The sequence below is a fragment of the Capra hircus genome, chromosome 9 (assembly GCF_001704415.2).
Source record: "Capra hircus breed San Clemente chromosome 9, ASM170441v1, whole genome shotgun sequence".
In the NCBI taxonomy this organism is placed as follows: Eukaryota; Metazoa; Chordata; class Mammalia; order Artiodactyla; family Bovidae; genus Capra; species Capra hircus.
The window spans coordinates 88,234,786-88,255,484 of NC_030816.1; the positions used below are offsets into that span (position 1 = coordinate 88,234,786).

At 49.5% G+C, this 20,699-nt stretch overlaps 1 protein-coding gene across 1 annotated transcript in view; it reads right to left on the bottom strand.

Moving 5' to 3' along the window:
* PDE10A (phosphodiesterase 10A) overlaps positions 1–20,699 on the bottom strand; it is a 777,492-nt gene that overhangs the window by 501,438 nt on the left and 255,355 nt on the right. The window contains exon 2 of the mRNA XM_013966645.2: positions 16,054–16,188. Coding sequence (XP_013822099.1) covers positions 16,054–16,102 — 49 coding nt within the window. The 5' untranslated portion in view covers positions 16,103–16,188. The remainder of the gene's footprint in view (positions 1–16,053; positions 16,189–20,699) is intronic.

Consider the following 20,699-nt stretch of genomic DNA (forward strand, 5'->3'; position numbering starts at 1 on the left):
TGAGTGCCGAGGAGCAGACCAGCAGGATCAACGAGCCCGAGTCGGGAGTGGCAGCACCTGGCACACTCAGGCGTGTGCTAAGCGGAGAAGCAGGGCAGATTCAAGGGGGCGGGGAGCGGGGCTGGACAAAGGCGGCCCGCTGTGCAGGCAGGAAGCCGGGCTGGCAGCCGGCTCGGGCCTCCCACGTCATCCGAGCAGCGAGCACGGCTCGTTACAGTCACTCGCGCTCTCTATCTAATCTGCTAGAACCAGAGGAACACAGGGGCTCTGATACTCGTATTACACAAGACGACGGTGCGCAGAAGCAGGATTTGCCCTGGGAAAGGCCACTGCTGACAAGGAGCAGGCTGGGGAGAAGCCCTGGCCTCTGGAAGGCACGCGGAGGCCCGGCGCTCGTCACCCAGCCTGCCGACCCGAGACCGCCTGAGTGAAAGAGCCGGACAGCGCCCCTCGGAGGCAAAGGCACGCACGCTACTCAGGCAGGAACAGCGCGCTGTGGGGAAGGGAGGGTGCGTCCTGTTGCACACCCAGGTCCCGGAGCTGGGTAAGCCTGCAAATAATTCAGGAAGGCAGGACTGCAGCCACTCTCGGCTCCGGTTCGAGTAGTGTAGACTCTGGGATCACTGTGTCACACCATCTCACACACAGTGTCACACCATCTCACACCACGTCACAGTCTCACACTGTGTCACACTGTTACAGCACACAGCATCACACCATCTCACACTGTGTCACACCATCTCACACACACAGTACAGTGTCACACCATCTCACACACAGTGTCACACCAGCTTACACGTCACAGTCTCACACTGCGTCACATCGTTAAGCACACACTGTCACACCATCTCACACTGTCACACCATCTCACACTGTCACACCATTTTACACACACAGTATACTGTGTCACACCATCTCACACACCGTGTCACACCATCTCACACACCATGTCACACCGTCTCACACTATCACACCATCTCACACTATGTCACACCATCTCACACACACTGTTGTCACACCGTCTCACACACAGTGTCACACCATCTCACACTGTCACACCGTCTCACACTATCACACCATCTCACACTATGTCACACCATCTCACACACAGTGTCACACTGTGTCACACCATCTCACACACAGTGTCACACCATCTCACACTGTGTTACACCGTCTCATACTATCACACCATTTCACAATGTGTCACACCATCTCACACTATCACACCATCTCACACACATAGTGTCACACCATCTCACACTGTGTCACACCATCTTACACCATCTCACACACACTTTCACACTGTGTCACACCATCTCACACAGTGTCACACCATCTCACACTGTGTTACACCGTCTCATACTATCACACCATTTCACAATGTGTCACACCATCTCACACTATCACACCATCTCACACACATAGTGTCACACCATCTCACACTGTGTCACACCATCTTACACCATCTCACACACACTTTCACACTGTGTCACACCATCTCACACACAGTGTCACACCATCTCACACACTGTGTCACACCATCTCACACACACAGTGTCACACCATCTCACACTGTGTCACACCATCTCACACACAGTGTCACACCATCTCACACCACGTCACAGTCTCACACTGTGTCACACTGTTACAGCACACAGCATCACACCATCTCACACTGTGTCACACCATCTCACACACACAGTACAGTGTCACACCATCTCACACACAGTGTCACACCAGCTTACACGTCACAGTCTCACACTGCGTCACATCATTAAGCACACACTGTCACACCATCTCACACTGTCACACCATCTCACACTGTCACACCATTTTACACACACAGTATACTGTGTCACACCATCTCACACACCGTGTCACACCATCTCACACACCGTGTCACACCGTCTCACACTATCACACCATCTCACACTATGTCACACCATCTCACACACACTGTTGTCACACCGTCTCACACACAGTGTCACACCATCTCACACTGTCACACCGTCTCACACTATCACACCATCTCACACTATGTCACACCATCTCACACACACAGTGTCACACCATCTCACTCACAGTGTCACACCATCTCACACCATCTCACACACACTGTTTCACACTGTGTCACACCATCTCACACACAGTGTCACACCATCTCACACACTGTGTCACACCATCTCACACACACAGTGTCACACCATCTCACACTGTGTCACACCATCTCACACACAGTGTCACACCATCTCACACCACGTCACAGTCTCACACTGTGTCACACTGTTACAGCACACAACATCACACCATCTCACACTGTGTCACACCATCTCACACACACAGTACAGTGTCACACCATCTCACACACACAGTGTCACACCAGCTTACACGTCACAGTCTCACACTGCGTCACACCGTTAAGCACACATTGTCACACCATCTCACACTGTCACACCATCTCACACAGTGTCACACCATCTCCACCATGTCACACCGTCTCACAGTCACACCATTTTTCACACACAGTATACTGTGTCACACCATCTTATACACACCATGTCACACCACCTCACACACAGTGTCACACCATCTCACACTGTGTCACACCGTCTCACACTATCACACCATCTCACACTATGTCACACCATCTCACACACAGTGTCACACTGTGTCACACCACCTCACACACAGTGTCACACCATCTCACACTGTGTCACACCGTCTCACACTATCACACCATCTCACACTATGTCACACCATCTCACACACAGTGTCACACTGTGTCACACCATCTCACACACAGTGTCACACCATCTCACACTGTGTTACACCGTCTCATACTATCACACCATTTCACAATGTGTCACACCATCTCACACTATCACACCATCTCACACACATAGTGTCACACCATCTCACACTGTGTCACACCATCTTACACCATCTCACACACACTTTCACACTGTGTCACACCATCTCACACACAGTGTCACACCATCTCACACTGTGTCACACCATCTCACACTATCACACCATCTCACACTGTCACACCATCTCACACACACAGTGTCACACCATCTCACACTGTGTCACACTGTCTCACACTATCACACCATCTCACACTATGTCACACCATCTCACATACACAGTGTCACATCATCTCACACTGTGTCACACCGTCTCACACACACAGTGTCACACCATCTCACACTGTGTCACACTGTATTACACTATCACACCATCTCACACTGTGTCACACCGTCTCACACACACAGTGTCACACCATCTCCACCATGCCACACTGTCTCACAGTCACACCATCTCACACACACAGTATACTGTGTCACACCATCTCACACACACTGTGTCACACCATCTCACACACACAGTGTCACACCATCTTACACCATGTCACAGTCTCACACTGTGTCACACTGTTACACACAGCACACAGCGTCACACCATCTCACACCGTGTCACACCATCTCACACACAGTGTCACACCATCTTACACCATCTCACACACAGTTTTACACTGTGTCACACCATCTCACACTGTCTCACACTGTCTCACACTATCACACCATCTTACACCACATCACAGTCTCACACTGCGTCACACCGTTAAGCACACAGCATCACACCATCTCACACTGTCACACCATCTCACACACACAGTGTCACACCATCTCCACCATGTAACACCGTCTCACAGTCACACCATTTTACACACACAGTATACTGTGTCACACCATCTCATACACACCATGTCACACCATCTCACACACACAGTGTCACACCATCTCACACTGTGTCACACTGTCTCACACTATCACACCATCTCACACACACAGTGTCACACCATCTCACACAGTGTCACACCATCTCACACTATGTCACACCATCTCACACACAGTGTCACACCATCTTACACCATCTCACACACAGTTTCACAGTGTCACACCATCTCACACACAGTGTCACACCATCTCACACTGTGTTACACCATCTCACACTATCACACCATCTCACACACACAGTGTCACACCATCTCACACAGTGTCACACCATCTCACACTGTGTCACACCGTCTCACACTATCACACCATCTCACACTGTGTCACACCATCTCACACACACAGTGTCACACCATCTCACACTGTGTCACACTGTCTCACAATATCACACCATCTCACACTGTCACACCATCTTACACCATCTCACATATACAGTGTCACACCATCTCACACACATAGTGTCACACCATCTCACAGTGTCACACCATCTCACACTGTGTCACACCGTCTCACACTATCACACCATCTCCCACTGTGTCACACCATCTCACACACACAGTGTCACACCATCTCCACCATGCCACACTGTCTCACAGTCACACCATTTTACACACACAGTATACTGTGTCACACCATCTCACACACACTGTGTCACACCATCTCACACACACAGTGTCACACCATCTTACACCATGTCACAGTCTCACACTGTGTCACACTGTTACACACAGCACACAGCATCACACCATCTCACACCGTGTTGCACCATCTCACACACACAGTGTCGCACCATCTCACACACACAGTGTCACACCATCTCACACACACCGTGTCACACCATCTCACACACACAGTGTCGCACCATCTCACACCATGTTACACGGTCTCACAGCGAGTCTCACCGGCGAGTGGTCCAGCCTTTCCTAAGAGGGGCTGCGGCGCGGCGCTCTGCAGTTGGGAGGGGAGGCTAATGCAACTGCCACGTTAGCCTCCGGGGATGGTGAAGGCGGCAAAAACATGGTGTCGCTTGGCCAGGTTTAGAGCTGTAAGAGGTTTTGGGGGCAACACCATACAAAGATAAAGACACAGCTGGGCTCCTCCTGTGCTCACGCCCTGTTAGCTCTCCACCCCTCGCCGTGAGTTCCAAGGAAGCAACACGTAGCAGAGCCTGTCCACCAGCTCAGGGCCTTCAACAGTAATTTCAAAAGTCGCAGATCTGAAGTTAAGGAGCATGGAGATGGAGCGGAGGCTAGCTTCCAAGAACAACGATAAGAAATATCACTCATCCAGGTGCTCAGACACTGTCCAATTTGCTAAATTACTCCAAAGACCATGCTATACCTTGCTGTTCATTCTGTAAACCTCAGTCTTAGGCCAGAGGCAAGAAAATGTGACCTAACCTTCTCTGGGGCCTCCCATCTCCTACCTCCATCCTGCCTCTTCAGCACCTCCTAACCATCAGTCTTTCCCAACAGCAACCCTCACCAAAGGCCATGGGACAGCGTGGGGCTGAGAAGCTGACCAGGGACAGCCAGCCTGTCTCTGCTTCTTTCCACACCCCCTGAGATTCTCTGAGAAGAAGTGGAGGTGGCCAGTCCCTCAGCAGTAAGGATGTGACTTCGCAAGTCAGAAAGTCAGCTTTCCAGGAAGAATGGAAGCAACAATCAGCTATTGGAGCGGTCAAGCCATGGGGAACACAGCTTCTAAGCATTTCCTTTCCCCACACATTTTCCCAGGCAGCTGCACACACCCCCAAACGTATTCACACGTGTTCACCAAGGAGGGAGTAAACCCAGCTGTAGCAGCGTCACACACGACGGTGAGTTGTCTGTAACAGAGAAATTCTGTATATGTCTGGGAATGGGCTCAAGTTCTCAGGCTCTGGGCCAGCAAACGCTGTGGGCGTTGCTGGCTGTGGTCCTTGAGCGATACCCACTGCCAGCTGAACAGAGGCACACAATGCCAACAGCTCCAGAGGGACCCACGTGTGCTCCTTTAAAGAAAGGGAGAGTAGCGTGGGGTCAGGAAAGAGAGCGAGCAAAGACCTGGGAGAACCCGCATAAACTGTGAGTCAGCCACCATTCCCACTGCCTGTCTGCTGGGGGCCTGGCTGAGAGCACTCCAGGGAGAGCTGGCGGCAGGAAGGCTGGGGGTGCAAGCCTCCCTGTCCAGTGCTCCCTCCCAGACGAGTTCACGCAGAAGTGACATGTGTTACCCTGTCTGTCGCCACTCACACCCCTCAGAGACGCTTCTGTCCTTACCATCACACCTCCGAATTCACCAACGTGCCGACCATTAAGAGGGGACAGAAACCAATGAGATTTGATCAACAGCAAAAATTCCTAACAATTAGGTTTTGAGGACAGGTTTCACTGAACAGGAAATGCACCTTTTCGTAGATCTGGAGAAGTGTGAAAGATTAATAACATAAACACAAAAAAAGCTACAAACCCAAACAGATAGACAAAATATCATTCCTGTCATATACCTAATCATCTTTATGGTCCAACTCTCACATCCACACATGAGCACTGGAAAAACCACAGCCTTGACTAGACGGACCTCTGATGGCAAAGTGATGTCTCTGCTTTTGAATATGCTATCTAGTTTTGTCACAGATGTTCAGTCAAGGAGCAGCACCTTTTAATTTTGTGCTGCAGTCATGGTCTGCAATGATTTTTGGAGCCCAAGAAAATAAAATTTGTCACTGTTTCCACTTTTTTCCCCATCTATTTGCCATGACAGAACGTGGTCCCCTGGAGAAGGGAATGGCAAGCCACTTCAGCATTCTTGCCTTGAGAACCCCATGAACAGGATGAAAAGGCAAAATGATAGGATACCAAAAGAGGAACTCCCCAGGTCATTAGGTGCCCAATATGCTACTGGAGATCAGTGGAGAAATAACTCCAAAAAGAATGAAGAGATGGAGCCAAAGCAAAAACAATACCCAGCTGTGGATGTGACTGGTGATAGAAGCAAGGTCCGATGCTATAAAGAGCAATATTGCATAGGAACATGGAATGTCAGGTCCATGAATCAAGGCAAATTGGAAGTGGTCAAACAGGAGATGGCAAGAGTGAACGTCAACATTCTAGGAATCAGTGAACTAAAATGGACTGGAATGGGTGAATTTAACTCAGATGACCATTATTTCTACTACTGTGGGCAGGAATCCCTCAGAAGAAATGGAGTAGCCATCATGGTCAACAAAAGAGTCCAAAATGCAGTACTTGGATGCAATCTCAAAAACGACAGAATGATCTCTGTTTGTCTCCAAGGCAGACCATTCAATATCACAGTTATCCAAGTCTATGCCCCAACCAGTAATGCTGAAGAAACTGAAGTTGAATGGTTTTATGAAGACCTACAAGATCTCTTAGAACTAACACCCAAAAAAGATGTCCTTTTCATTATAGGGGACTGGAATGCAAAAGTAGGAAGTCAAGAAACACCTGGAGTAACAGGCAAATTTGGCCTTGGAATGCGGAATGAAGCAGGGCAAAGACTAATAGAGTTTTGCCAAGAAAATGCACTGGTCATAGCAAACACCCTCTTCCAACAACGCAAGAGAAGACTCTAAACATGGACATCACCAGATGGTCCACACCGAAATCAGACTGATTATATTCTTTGCAGCCAAAGATGGAGAAGCTCTATAGAGTCAACAAAAACAAGACCGGGAGCTGACTGTGGCTCAGATCATGAACTGCTTATTGCCAAATTCAGATTTAAATTGAAGAAATAGGGAAAACCTCTAGACCATTCAAGTGAAGTGAAGTGAAGTGAAGTGAAGTGAAGTCGCTCAGTCATGCCCAAGTCTTTGCGACCCCATGGACCATAGCCTACCAGGCTCCTCTGTCCCTGGGATTCTCCAGGTAAGAATACTGGAGTGGGTTGCCATTTCCTTCTCGAGGAGATCTTCCCAACCCAGGGATCGAACCCGGGTCTCCCACATTGGAGGCTGACACTTTATCATCTGAGTCACCTGGGAAGTCCATTCAGGTATGACCTAAATCAAATCCCTTATGATTATACAGTGGAATGAGAAATAGATTTAAGGGACTAGATCTGATAGATAGAGGGCCTGATGAACTACGGAATGAGGTTCGTGACATTGTACAGGAGACAGGGATCAAAACCATCCCCATGGAAAAGAAATGCAAAAACGCAAAACGGCTGTCTGGGGAGGCCTTACAAATAGCTGTGAAAAGAAGAGAGGCGAAAAGCAAAGGAGAAAAGGAAAGATATAAGCATCTGAATGCAGAGTTCCAAAGAATAGCAAGAAGAGATAAGAAAGCCTTCTTCAGCGATCAATGCAAAGAAATAGAGGAAAACAACAGAATGGGAAAGACTAGAGATCTCTTCAAGAAAATTAGAGATACCAAGGGAACATTTCATGCAAAGATGGGCTCAGTAAAGGACAGAAATGGCATGGATCTAACAGAAGCAGAAGATATTAAGAAGAGGTGGCAAGAATACACAGAAGAACTGTACAAAAAAGATCTTCACGACCGAGATAATCATGATGATGTGATCACTAATCTAGAGCCAGACATCCTGGAATGTGAAGTCAAGTGGGCCTTAGAAAGCATCACTATGAACAAAGCTAGTGGAGGTGATGGAATTCCAGTGGAGCTATTTCAAACTGAAAGTGCTGCACTCAATATGCCAGCAAATTTGGAAAACTCAGCAGTGGCCACAGGACTGGAAAAGGTCAGTTTTCATTCCAATTCCAAAGAAAGGCATTGCCAAAGAATGCTCAAACTACCGCACAATTGCACTCATCTCACATGCCAGTAAAGTAATGCTCAAAACTCTCCAAGCCAGGCTTCAGCAATACGTGAACTGTGAACTTCCAGATGTTCAAGCTGGTTTTAGAAAAGGCAGAGGAACCAGAGATCAAATTGCCAACATCCGCTGGATCATGGAAAAAGCAAGAGAGTTCCAGAAAAATATCTATTTCTGCTTTATTGACTATGCCAAAGCCTTTGACTGTGTGGATCACAATAAACTGTGGAAAATTCTGAAAGAGATGGGAATACCAGACCACCTGACCTGCCTTTTGAGAAATCTGTATGCAGGTCAGGAAGCAACAGTTAGAACTAGACATGGAACAACAGACTGGTTCCAAATAGGAAAAGGAGTACGTCAAGGCTGTATATTGTTACCCTGCTTATTTAACTTCTATGCAGAGTCCATCATGAGAAACGCTGGACTGGAAGAAACACAAGCTGGAATCAAGATTGCCGGGAGAAATATCAATAACCTCAGATATGCAGATGACACCACCCTTATGGCAGAAAGTGAAGAGGAGCTAAAAAGCCTCTTGATGAAAGTGAAAGAGGAGAGTGAAAAAGTTGGCTTAAAGCTCAACATTCAGAAAACGAAGATCATGGCATCTGGTCCCATCACTTCATGGAAAATAGATGGGGAAACAGTGGAAACCGTGTCAGACTTTATTTTTTTGGGCTCCAAAATCACTGCAGATGGTGACTACAGCCATGAAATTAAAAGACGCTTACTCCTTGGAAGAAAAGTTATGACCAACCTAGATAGTATATTCAAAAGCAGAGATATTACTTTGCCAACAAAGGTCCGTCTAGTCAAGGCTATGGTTTTTCCTGTGGTCATGTATGGATGTGAGAGTTGGACTGTGAAGAAGGCTGAGCGCCGAAGAATTGATGCGTTTGAACTGTGGTGTTGGAGAAGACTCTTGAGAGTCCCTTGGACTGCAAGGAGATCCAACCAGTCCATTCTGAAGGAGATCAACCCTGGGATTTCTTTGGAAGGAATGATGCTAAAGCTGAAGCTACAGTACTTCGGACACCTAATGCGAAGAGTTGACTCATTGGAAAAGACTCTGATGCTGGGAGGAATTGGGGGCAGGAGGAGAAGGGGACGACCGAGGCTGAGATGGCTGGATGGCATCACGGACTCGATGGACGTGAGTCTGAGTGAACTCCGGGAGATGGTGATGGACAGGGAGGCCTAGTGTGCTGCGATTCATGGGGTCGCAAAGAGTCGGACACGACTGAGTGACTGAACTGAACTGAACTGATTTGTCGTGAAGTGCAGCCCTGAATATTCATTGGAAGGACTGATGCTGAAGCTGAAGCTCTAATACTTTGGCCATCGATGCGAAGAGTTGACTCATTCAAAAAGACCCTTATGCTGGGAAAGATTAAGGGCAAGAGGAGATAAGGGCAACAGAGGATGAGATAGTTAGATAGTATCACTGACTCAATGGACATGAGTTTGAGCAAAACTCCAGGAGATAGTGATGGACAAGGAAGCCTGGTGTGCTGTAGTCCATGGGGTTGCAAAGAGTCGGACAGGACTGAGCGACTGAACAAAAGAGCATAATACACCTGATCATTTTATGTTTTTGACTGATTGAGTGAAAGTCACCCAGTCCTGTTGACTCTTTTTGACCCCATGAACTGTGTAGTTCATAGACTTCTCCCAGCCAGAATACTGGAGTGGGTAGCCTTTCCCTCTTCAGAGGATCTTCCAAACCCAGGGATCGAAACCAAGTCTCCCACATTGCACGCAGATTCTTTACCAGCTGAGCCACCAAGGAAGCCTAAGAATACTGGAGTGGGTAGCCTACCCCTTCTCCAACAGATCTTCCCAACCCAGGAAATGAGCTGGAATCTCCTGCACTGCAGGCGGATTCTTTACCAGCTGAGCTACTAGGGAAGCCCTCACACATTTTTGGTCAAGGGGAAAAAGTCATACTGTAGAAAAATAGAAGAAATTAATTCCATCATCAGTTGATAGCAGTCCACAACGAAGTATACAATTACAGCAAACGTCCGGGACCTCCTCTCCTCCTCGTCTCTGACTCTGCTTTCCAGATCACCTCCTTTCAGCCATCATCCTCTTTTCACTGTGGACCCCGCCGTCCTCATGGGCAAGTGCAATCCTGACGCTGCAGCAAGTGGCTTCTCCTGCATCACCAGCGCCCAGCACTCCAGTTCTCATTGGCCCCCGCCTGTCCTCCACCCAGATGCCAGGGAGCACCCCACAGCTCCTGATAGAGCCATGAGGACAGGACTCAGGAATTCTTGCAACATTTCAAATAAAAAACCTTCCAAAGTACAGAGATAGCTTTAGGCTTCACCATGTTCCCGGAGCACCGCACATGATGCCAAAAGCAGAGTACTCTTCTAAAAAATGCTTTTTGGGGTGGTGAGGCAGAGTCCACGAACTCAAGAACTTATTCAGATAATCTGTTGTTATAGAATTGAGTGATTTCAAACACAACTGACAGTAAGTAGATCTTCAGCTGGAAAATATTTACACACAATTTTTGGGTTTTGATCTTTTGATATAAAAGATGGCTATCAAAATTTATGTACTAAACAATTTTGATAAAAGGTAAAATATGGGGTATGTTTTTTAAAAATATGCCTCATGACTTTAGAAATATCACAACCGCCTGTGGATTACTAAGATGATAACTAAAAATCACTGTTGGTGGGAATGCAAACTAGTCCAGCCACTATGGCGAACAGTGTGGAGATTCCTTAAAAAACTGGAAACAGAACTGCCTTATGACCCAGCAATCCCACTGCTGGCATACACACTGAGGAAACCAGAATTGAAAGAGACACGTGTACCCCAATGTTCATTGCAGCACTGTTTATAATAGCCAGGACATGGAAGCAACCTAGATGTCCATCAGCAGATGAATGGATAAGAAAGTTGTGGTGCATATACACAATGGAGTATTACTCAGCCATTAAAAAGAATACATTTGAATCAGTTCTAATGAGGTGGATGAAACTGGAGCCGATTATACAGAGTGAAGTAAGCCAGAAAGAAAAACACCAATACAGTATACTAACACATACAAATGGAATTTAGAAAGATGGTAATGATAACCCTGTATGCGAGACAGCAAAAGAGACACAGATATCTAGAACAGTCTTTCGGACTCTGTGGGACAGGGAGAGGGTGGGATGATTTGGGAGAATGGCATTGAAACAGGTATAATATCATATAAGAAACTAATCGCCAGTCCAAGTTCAATGCAGGATACAGGATGCTTGGGGCTGGGATGCACTGGGATGACCCAGAGGGATGGTGCTGGGAGGGAGGAGGGAGGGGGGGTTCAGGATGGGGAACACATGTACAGCCATGGCGGATTCATGTTGATGTATGGCAAAACCAATACAATATTGCAAAATAAAAAAATCATTTGCTAATGAGGAACCCTTCATTTAAACATTGATAGTCTCAGGAGTTTGCATTTACCATGTGAGTTCCCCACCTCCAAAAAGCGTTGAGATTGACTAGAACAGTGACACAGTGGCCCGAGAAGGAGGCAGGCACGCTGCAGTCCTCCTGGGACGCGGAGGCGACAGGATGCCTTTCCTCCCCGTGGGACGGCCAGCCTCCTCCTCGTGCAGCACTCTAACAACACTGGTGACAAAGACATCCGGAAAGATGTGGACAGACGGGCGGCTGACATGGCGCAGTGGTTTCAGAAAAGCCCACTCGAGTGGTGCTCAGCTTTGTAGGGAGGGGAAAAAAAAAGTCTCAGAACAGGAGCATCCCCGTCACCAGACAATGTTCTCAGTGGGGCACCAGGTGCACCGGGTGATGTTACCAGGGTCTAGGGAAGCGTCCTTCAAGATGCCACCGCCCTGTACCTTCACTCTGCATCCCTAAGCACACTCCTCACTGCTATTTTGGCTTCCTAGACATCTCAGTATCAGGAAAGAGGTTTCCATGGATTACAGACAGGAAGATTCTAGTTACTAGAAAGAGATTGTCATCGTTACAAGTCAACTGGTCCTCTGATAACTACTTGAGATGGCAGTCAATTACCCAACATGAATACGTATTTGATGCTTTTGAACTGTGGTGTTGGAGAAGACTCTTGAGAGTCCCTTGGACTGCAAGGAGATCCAACCTGTCAATCCTAAAGGAAATCAGTCCTGAATATTCTTTGGAAGGACTGATGTTAAAGCTGAAATTCCAATACTTTGGCTACCTGATGCAAAGAACCGACTCACTGGAAAAGACCCTGATGCTGGGAAAGATTGAAGGCAGGAGGAGAAGGGGACAAAAGAGGATGAGATTGTTGGACGGCATCACCGATGCCATGAGTTTGAGTTGGCTCCGGGAGTTGGTGATGGGCAGGGAAGCCTGGCATGCTGCAGTCCATGGGGTCACACAGAATCAGATACAGTTGAACAATTGAACTGAATACTTATTTATGTAGGGTAACTGACAAAGACCAGTGTCTCATCCTTCTTGGCTGAGAACAGGGCTTGAACCAGAGTCAGATCCAGAGGCCCTGTCCCCTCCAACCTCCACCCTGTTCTCTCACTTGATCCCAATAACTCTCTTTAGCCTCAGTGTTAAACCTTCCTCCCCTTAAAACTTCAAAGACTATGATTAAATCAATCCATCCTTCTAGAAGCTTCATGGTAGCCATGACTAAAAGAGGAAAGAAACTGTGGTAGAGAATTAGTTCTCATTACCTGATGAAAGTATATTTAAAATATTAAAATCTGATGTTCATTCACCATGAAGACTTTAGAGAGAAAAAGACTCACGCATGACAATTTTACATCATTTCATTCAAGAAAAGCAAATTGTTCAAAAGAGTTTTAAAATGTTGAGAAACTATTCTTAGACTTAACCCCAGGGCTATCCCTATCAGAGTAAGTAGTTCAGAATTTGCTTAAGCCTTTGACAAATGCTAACACTGTAATCCTAACTAGGAATGCTAACACATAAAAGTTGAAATTCAAAAGTTTATTTCAACTCAATTGTTTAAAACACGAAATATTTCTCTATGGAAACAGCAGCCTTAAAATTATGGGAATTGCTGGGGCAGAAGCCCAGGAAATCCTGTTTGACGCCACACGCAGCTGAAATGGTGCTCACAGATGTCATGAGCAAACACCATGGCTGGATCGCCGGCCCCTGAGCCAGGTTGCCCCAGGCTGCACAGTGGCTCCCCAGCCCTGCTGATTCTGCTCCAAAACGGGGTTGCACAGACCCCTCCTCTCTGCTCAGAACCAAGTCTCAAGGCGCCCAGACCCTGGTCAGGGCCCCTGCCCACCGACGTCCCAGAGAGCGCGCGGAGCCCGGACTGCGAGGTGTCCCTTGAGGAAGCTAGCCTCCCTGAGCCTCCAGAGTCACACAGAATGTGCTAATAAGCCCTGTGCTTCAGGGTGCCCCAGGGTGGAGGACAGGAAGCTCCCCTGTGGATCATCACACAGTCTCGGCTTCTAGGGAATCCTGTACTGAGTTTCGAATAATTGAATTACAAGCAAAAAGTTGAAGTATTATTGTTGGAGTTGTCTTTATTATATTTTTACCGATTTTTTGTGTTCAATTTTCTTCTGTTACAATAAACTGGTTAGTATTAAGAGCTGTTGATTTGGGGTTCACCTCTGCAATTCACACGGGCAACCTAAGAGTTCCTGTTCCTAAATCTTCCAGTGTATGGTACGGCTTTCGCTGTTTCTCATTCGGGATTGACAAATCCCTTTTCAGCTTGCTTTGCTCCCTTTTCCAGTGAATATTTTCTCTTCTTCCAGGCTAATTTTTCTTTAGGCTTCCCTGGTGGCTCAAACGGTAAAGAATCTGCCTGCAATTCAGGAGACTTGGGTTCAGTCCCTGGGTCGGGAAGAACTCCTGGAGAAGGAAGTGGCAACCCACTCGCTCCGGTATTCTTGCCTAGAGAATTCCATGGATTAGAGGAGCCTAGCAGGCTACATACTGTCCATAGAGTCACAAAGAGTTGGATATGACTGAGTGACTAACACTTTCACTGTTTCACACAGGCCTTTGTGGGAGACCTCTCAGCAGCCTGGCCCCAGAATGTGCTGTGGAAACAGTCTGCTTCTGCACTCTTCTCTAAGTAGCCGCTCACCACGTGCGGCCACTGAGCACTGCGAATGTGGTGGTGTGATTGAGAAACTGAATTTTTAATTTCATTGACCTTTGATGAATTTAAATTACAGTAGCCACAGAGGGCAAGTGGCTACTCAATAATGTAAAGACGCTGTTACTGGTTTCCACTGACATTAGACTTGACTATGCATGTGTGTGTGTGTGTGTGTGTGTGTGTCTAACTGTCTGCAGCTAGCTGGCACTGATTTTTCTTCGAGGCATCTTGACTGGTGGGATAAGCAGCCTTTCTCCTATGATTAAGGCTGAAGGGAAAGTACTGATCTTGCTCTGGAGACTTCTATAGATCGGAGGCAATCTCCACCTGGCTGGAGGATGACCGCATTTGCGGAGAGGGAGAGGGTTCAGTCACTCTGCCCGGCCCCATGTTAAAATAAATTAAGAGTAAACAAACCTTTCTGACCCCACCTCCCTGACAGCTTATCATCCTACCTCCTTGTTCTACGAAGCAAACCCCACGGCAAGAGTGCTCCACGCCTGCTGCCTTCCGTGCCCACCATTCAGCCTGGGCCCGCCGGCGTCAGCCCCCCAGCCTGCCCCCATCAGCCTCCCATTCTGCCTGGGGCCCCCTCCCCGCCTCAGCACCCCGTTCCGCCTAAGCCCACCCCCGTCAGCCCCCCAGCCTGGCCCCGTCAGCCCCTCATTCTGCCTGGACCTGCCCCGACAGCCCCCGGCCTGGCCCCGCTTGGAACAGCTTTCCCCCAGGTCCAAGCGGGGCCCACGGTGCCCAGCCCTGCCCTCCGCTCTCCAGGCCCTTTGTCACCTGCTGGCTTTCTCCTCGAAAGGCGCCCCCTTTCTCGGCCTCTGGCCACTGCCCGCCTGGCCTCCCGCCCCCGTAGCCTCCGCAGGCGCACCTCCACTTCCCAGGTTCCAGAGGCCACAGGGCTCACTCCTCACTGGGACCCGGCACTTCCCTAGGAGACCCCAGCCGGTGCCACGAGCTCACCCACCACACAGCTTCTCACAACCCGTCGGTTCCCGCAGCACCAGCACTGGCGCTGTCTACTCAGTCAAGAGCATGCCTGACCTAACCTTAAAGATCGAAGAGATAAAGAGCAAGCACAGTGGTCAAACAGACCTCAAACGTGGGAAAACAAGTGAAAGAGCTGGAAGCCACACAGGTGTTCTAGAAAATTCCAGTGTCAGGAATTTTCTGCCTGCATTCCCGGGAGCCACGCTAACACCCACCATCCCCACGTCTCCCCCAGTCGTGCACAGCGTTTTTGGCCACTGTCCACGAAGCCCCTGCTCGATGAAGAGGGGTTCTCAGAGAAGGGGGAGACGGGCTGGGGGGGGCGTCACAGCAGGCCTTTCTTTGTACCTGAGGCATCGCAGGCGTCCAGGCCGCCTTCCGCTGGTTCATGGCTCATCTGCTCCTGGGGGTCTGTCCTGCTTCTCAGGGTCAGCAAAGCGGGTCCTCTGCTCCCGCTCTTCAGTGTGAAGGGGAGGCAGCTGGCTGGAGAGAAGGAGGAGGCGGCGTTAATGTCGACGACCAGCGAGCCATGGGACTTCCAGGTGTGCAGTGGTAAACAGTCTGCCTGCCAGGACAGGAGACGCCAGGGATGCGGGTTCCGTCCCTGGGTGCGGAAGAGCCCCGGGAGGAGGGCGTGGCGACCTGCTCCAGTATTCTCGCCTGGAAAATTTCAAGGACAGAGGCGCCTGTGGCTATGGTCCAGGGGGTTGCAAAGAGTCAACCACAACTGAGAGACTGAGCACACACACACACACACACACACACACACACACACACACACACACACCCCAGTGAAACATGCCACCACAACCAGGAATGGGGCCCTCCCGGAAAGTCTCCAACCACAGGCAGATGACTGTCTTTGTGTGCCTCTGGGCCCACTCCCTGACAAAGGTCTGTCTCAGCTGCAAGGCTTGGCCTGAGAGTTACTTCATCTATAACGTACCTGGGGAGGGGGAGACAGGAAAAGTGCCCTGTACCCTTCACTCCCTGGTGGCTCAGACAGTAAAGAATCTGCCTGCAATGCAGGAGATGTGGGTTCGATCCCTAGGTTGGGAAGATCCCCTGGAGAAGGGCATGGCTATCCACTCCAGCATTCTTGCCCAGAGAATTCTATGGACAGAGGAGCCAGGTGGGCTGCAGTCCACGGGATCACAACGAGTTGGGCGAGGCTGAGCAACACACTTTCCCTTTCCCTTTCCCTTGGCTCAGCTCTAACTACTGGGTCCCAGGGGCATCCTCTATTAAGAACCTGCTGGCTTTGAAAAATACCAAAGTGGCTTGAGGGAGTTTGCAACTTCAGCTCTTCTGCTGTTGAAAGTAACTCGTTACAGTAAATATGATTTTTAGTAATAAAGGTTTGGCCTTTTCTTGAAAGTCAATTAGAAGAAGTAGATTCATCTCTCATTTGCAATCGGAATGGCTTTCTAGAGAGGTAGGGATGGGACAGAGGTCCAGTTATCCAGTGGGAGCTGCCCTCGGCCCCGGCATTTCCACAGGCCAGAGCCGAGCCACTGACCGCCATCACAGGTAACAAGGCTGGAGAGCACTTTTCTAGAGCCAGACCTCAGGGGCCCGGTGCTTCAGCAAGACCATGAAGGAGCTGGGGGCCACTGAAGAGCACGGGCAGCAGACCTGGGCACTGCGTGCTGGGAAAAAACCAAGGACTGAGGAGTGGAGCAAAGGGGACTGAAGACAAAGAGACATGGGGGCAAACAAGCCCAGAAGCACACCGAACCGCCGTCCTCCAGCGGCCAGCCCCGCCCTCTCCACGCCGTTCGCAGCAGGGAGGGGACCTGGGGGAGAGCTAGGCCTCAGGTGTTAAGACACGTGTGCGTGTAGCGTCCGTGGGCCTCTGGCTTGCTATTCTTACCTTTCACATATAAATAACTAACAAGAAAGCCGAGGCCACAGGTGTCTGAAGTGAAAAATCATACAACACTCAACTGTAAGGAATTTTTAAGTCCTACGTACAGATTCTAGAATGTTTTATTGGTGAAAGGAGGGCTTCTGATATGTAATAGACATTTATACATATGAATTATTTTAAGACAGCTTCACGAAGGCATAACTGACACCTAAGCTGCCCATATTTAAACACAGCACTTGGATAAATCGGGATATATGTATGCACCCGTGAAACCACCAGCATAACATTTTGAGTAATTAGAGTTGTGTGGAAACGAAAACACAGAATGGAGCAAATGCTGGAGTCGGACGACTAGCAACCTAGTCTGAGCTTCAGTATTTCCCACGCAGCACAGACAGGTAACATTACACGCCTCATACCAGAGTCACGTTATGGGCTCAATGCAGGGTCATGAGTACTGCCTATTTCATGGGACCCCCAACTGCCAAGAGCCCACAGGGTGGGAGCAACATGAACTAGCAGGCAGGGCAGGGCTGGGCATGGGGCATCCCCAGCTTTGCCTTTCCTGGCCCCTCCAGTCTCCAGGCTTGTGTGGTGTAACAGATCATGTGTATGTGCACGCATGCTAAGTCACTCCGTTGTGTCTGACTCTTTGCAACCCCATGGACTGTAGCCCGCCAGGCTCCTCTGTCCATGAGATCCTCCAAACAAGAATCCTGGAGTGGGCTGCCATGCCCTCCTTCGTGGGGATCTTCCTGATCCAGGGATTGAACCCACATCTCTTATGCCTCCTGCACTGGTAGGCAGCACCTGGGAAGCCCATAATAGATCACATATGTTCCTTTAAAATTTCAGGACATTCTAATGATACCTGTGTCTAAAAGACCAGAGCCCAAGTTTCTTTCTAAAATAAGAGGAATAGACAGTGACTAAGACTAACCATGAAGACTGTCAATGCAGGACATCAGGGGTCAGCAGGAGGTGCCCTTCTCCTGAAAAGCTGAGACAGGTGGGGCAGGCAACACCTCCCTGCCCTGACCAGGACGCTCCCTGCCTGCCGCTGGGACAGTTTCCAGGACTGCGCTATAGGCACAGACAAGCTGGTTGTCAGACTAGGGGAAACAGGAACTGGATCACAGAGGGGACCTCTGGGGCCTTTGAGAGCAATTCACTGATTGACACGTTCAGGAGTCTGCTGTGACCATCTGGATTCAGTCCCGGGCTGGGGGCTGCAGAGAGTTACTGTTCTGCACACAAGCGATGGGCACACAAGAAGATGTGTGTGTGAGCACAGGGGGTGCCGCGCTGGGCCAGTGACGCCCCAGCCCAGCAGGTAGGTCAACAGAGCACCCGGGGCAACTGCTCTTCCCTGCAAAGCTCAGATGAGCAGAGACTGGGAGCTCTGGGGCCAGACCATCAGGGTGATCCGCCCTTGGCAGAAGCCCAGGCCCACACGTGGGCTGTGGGCACAGGGCAGGGGTGGGGATGGGCTCAAAGCGGCAGAGGCTGGTGGCCCTGAGGACAGGGGGCAGCAGAGAGACTGAGAGGGCGTGAAACGGCACCGAGTGCTCAAACCGGGAGAGGCTGAGGGACACGCACGTGACAAACATTTCTGAGATAAGCAGTCCCATTTTTATATAGATGAAAACCAGCATTTAAAGTTTTTAAAAATAAGATGAAAAACATTAGTCTTAGACAACATGCCGCACACAGACTTGACAATCAGCCAGCAGAAGCCGCATGTGCGTTGATAAATATCATCTAAATTTAAGCCAATCTCGAATTTAGGCATTTCCCTCCAAATAAACCATTCAGCGGATTCCAGGAAGGCTGTGTTTTGGAGCCACTGAAAAGACCACGTTTTCCTGAAGGAGAAGAGACCTGCAGAGGAGTAACAGATTCCAAGAGGAGAGGAAGGGGGGGACATGACAAGCGAGGACACACACATTCACACATGCACACACGTGCACACACACGTAAACACACCAAGCCTCTTTCAGAGAGTGAGAGCTTGGCCATATGCAAGGCCAGCCAGATGGATCAGGGCCCAGAAAGAAGACAAGATAAAGCTGCCCAACAGAAAGCAGGGATGATCCAATGGCTCTAGAACAGTGGGGGCGTCCTCTCCGGGCAGCCTCTCTCTACATTCTGAAACTGCGGGGGTCTAGCCTGATTTCCCAGCACCTGTGTCCTCCACTCTGGACTCACTCAGGTTACTCTTACAAATTGCTTTCTACCCAGCCTTATCCTGGAGAAGGAAATGGCAACCCACTCCAGTACTCGTGCCTGGAGAATCCCAGGGACAGAGGAGCCTGGTGGGCTACAGTCCATGGGGTCACAAAGAGTCGGGCACGACTGAGTCACTAGCACAAAAGCCTTATCCTCTTCCACCAGAGCACTCAGGTTTCCCTTCCTTCTCTACACCATTCCTGGGAGTTGATGAAACGCAGGCTCCTTGACCATGGCAGGCTGTCCGCTTAGGGACGAGGCCACAGAGTAACTTCACCCGCGGAGGACAAACCTCGGAAGAGCAGAGTTCTAGCGGGAAGACCACGGAGCGTGCTCTCGTCCAGACTGCAGAAACCAGGTGCCCGGGTGCCAGGCCTGCACTCTGCACCCACCAACAGTCAGGGAGTCCTTCTGACAATGGGGCACTGAGGCCGGGGTGGTAAATTTCCACAACTGTAAAATGCACAATTTATTTACAATCGACTCAGTTTGTGAAATTCACAGCGTGGCTGCTTTACGAAAGCAGCTCCTCCATTTTCCTTTATTCTCTGAATGAGCCCAGGCACCTGGCAGGGCAAGGCACGAGAGGGGGTGTTTCAGGATGGAACACGAGCAGTAGGCACACTGAGAGGTGGGTCCCGGTGAGCAGGACCCAGTGGCCCATGAGGACTGTTGAAGCAGCACTGTCGCTGGCCGTCAGCAGCTTTCAGAGGGCCAGGCCTCAGGAAGCAGTTTCAGGAGCGCTCGGGGCAGGGTGTGGAGGTGAGGTGGCAGGCATTCTGAGAAGAGCGGACGCTTGGAGATGCGAAGCAGATGGGCCAGGATGGGGCCTGCGTGGAGCATGTGCTGGAAGAGATCTGTATTAGGCTGATGGAGCCTGGAGCTCGGCTTTAAT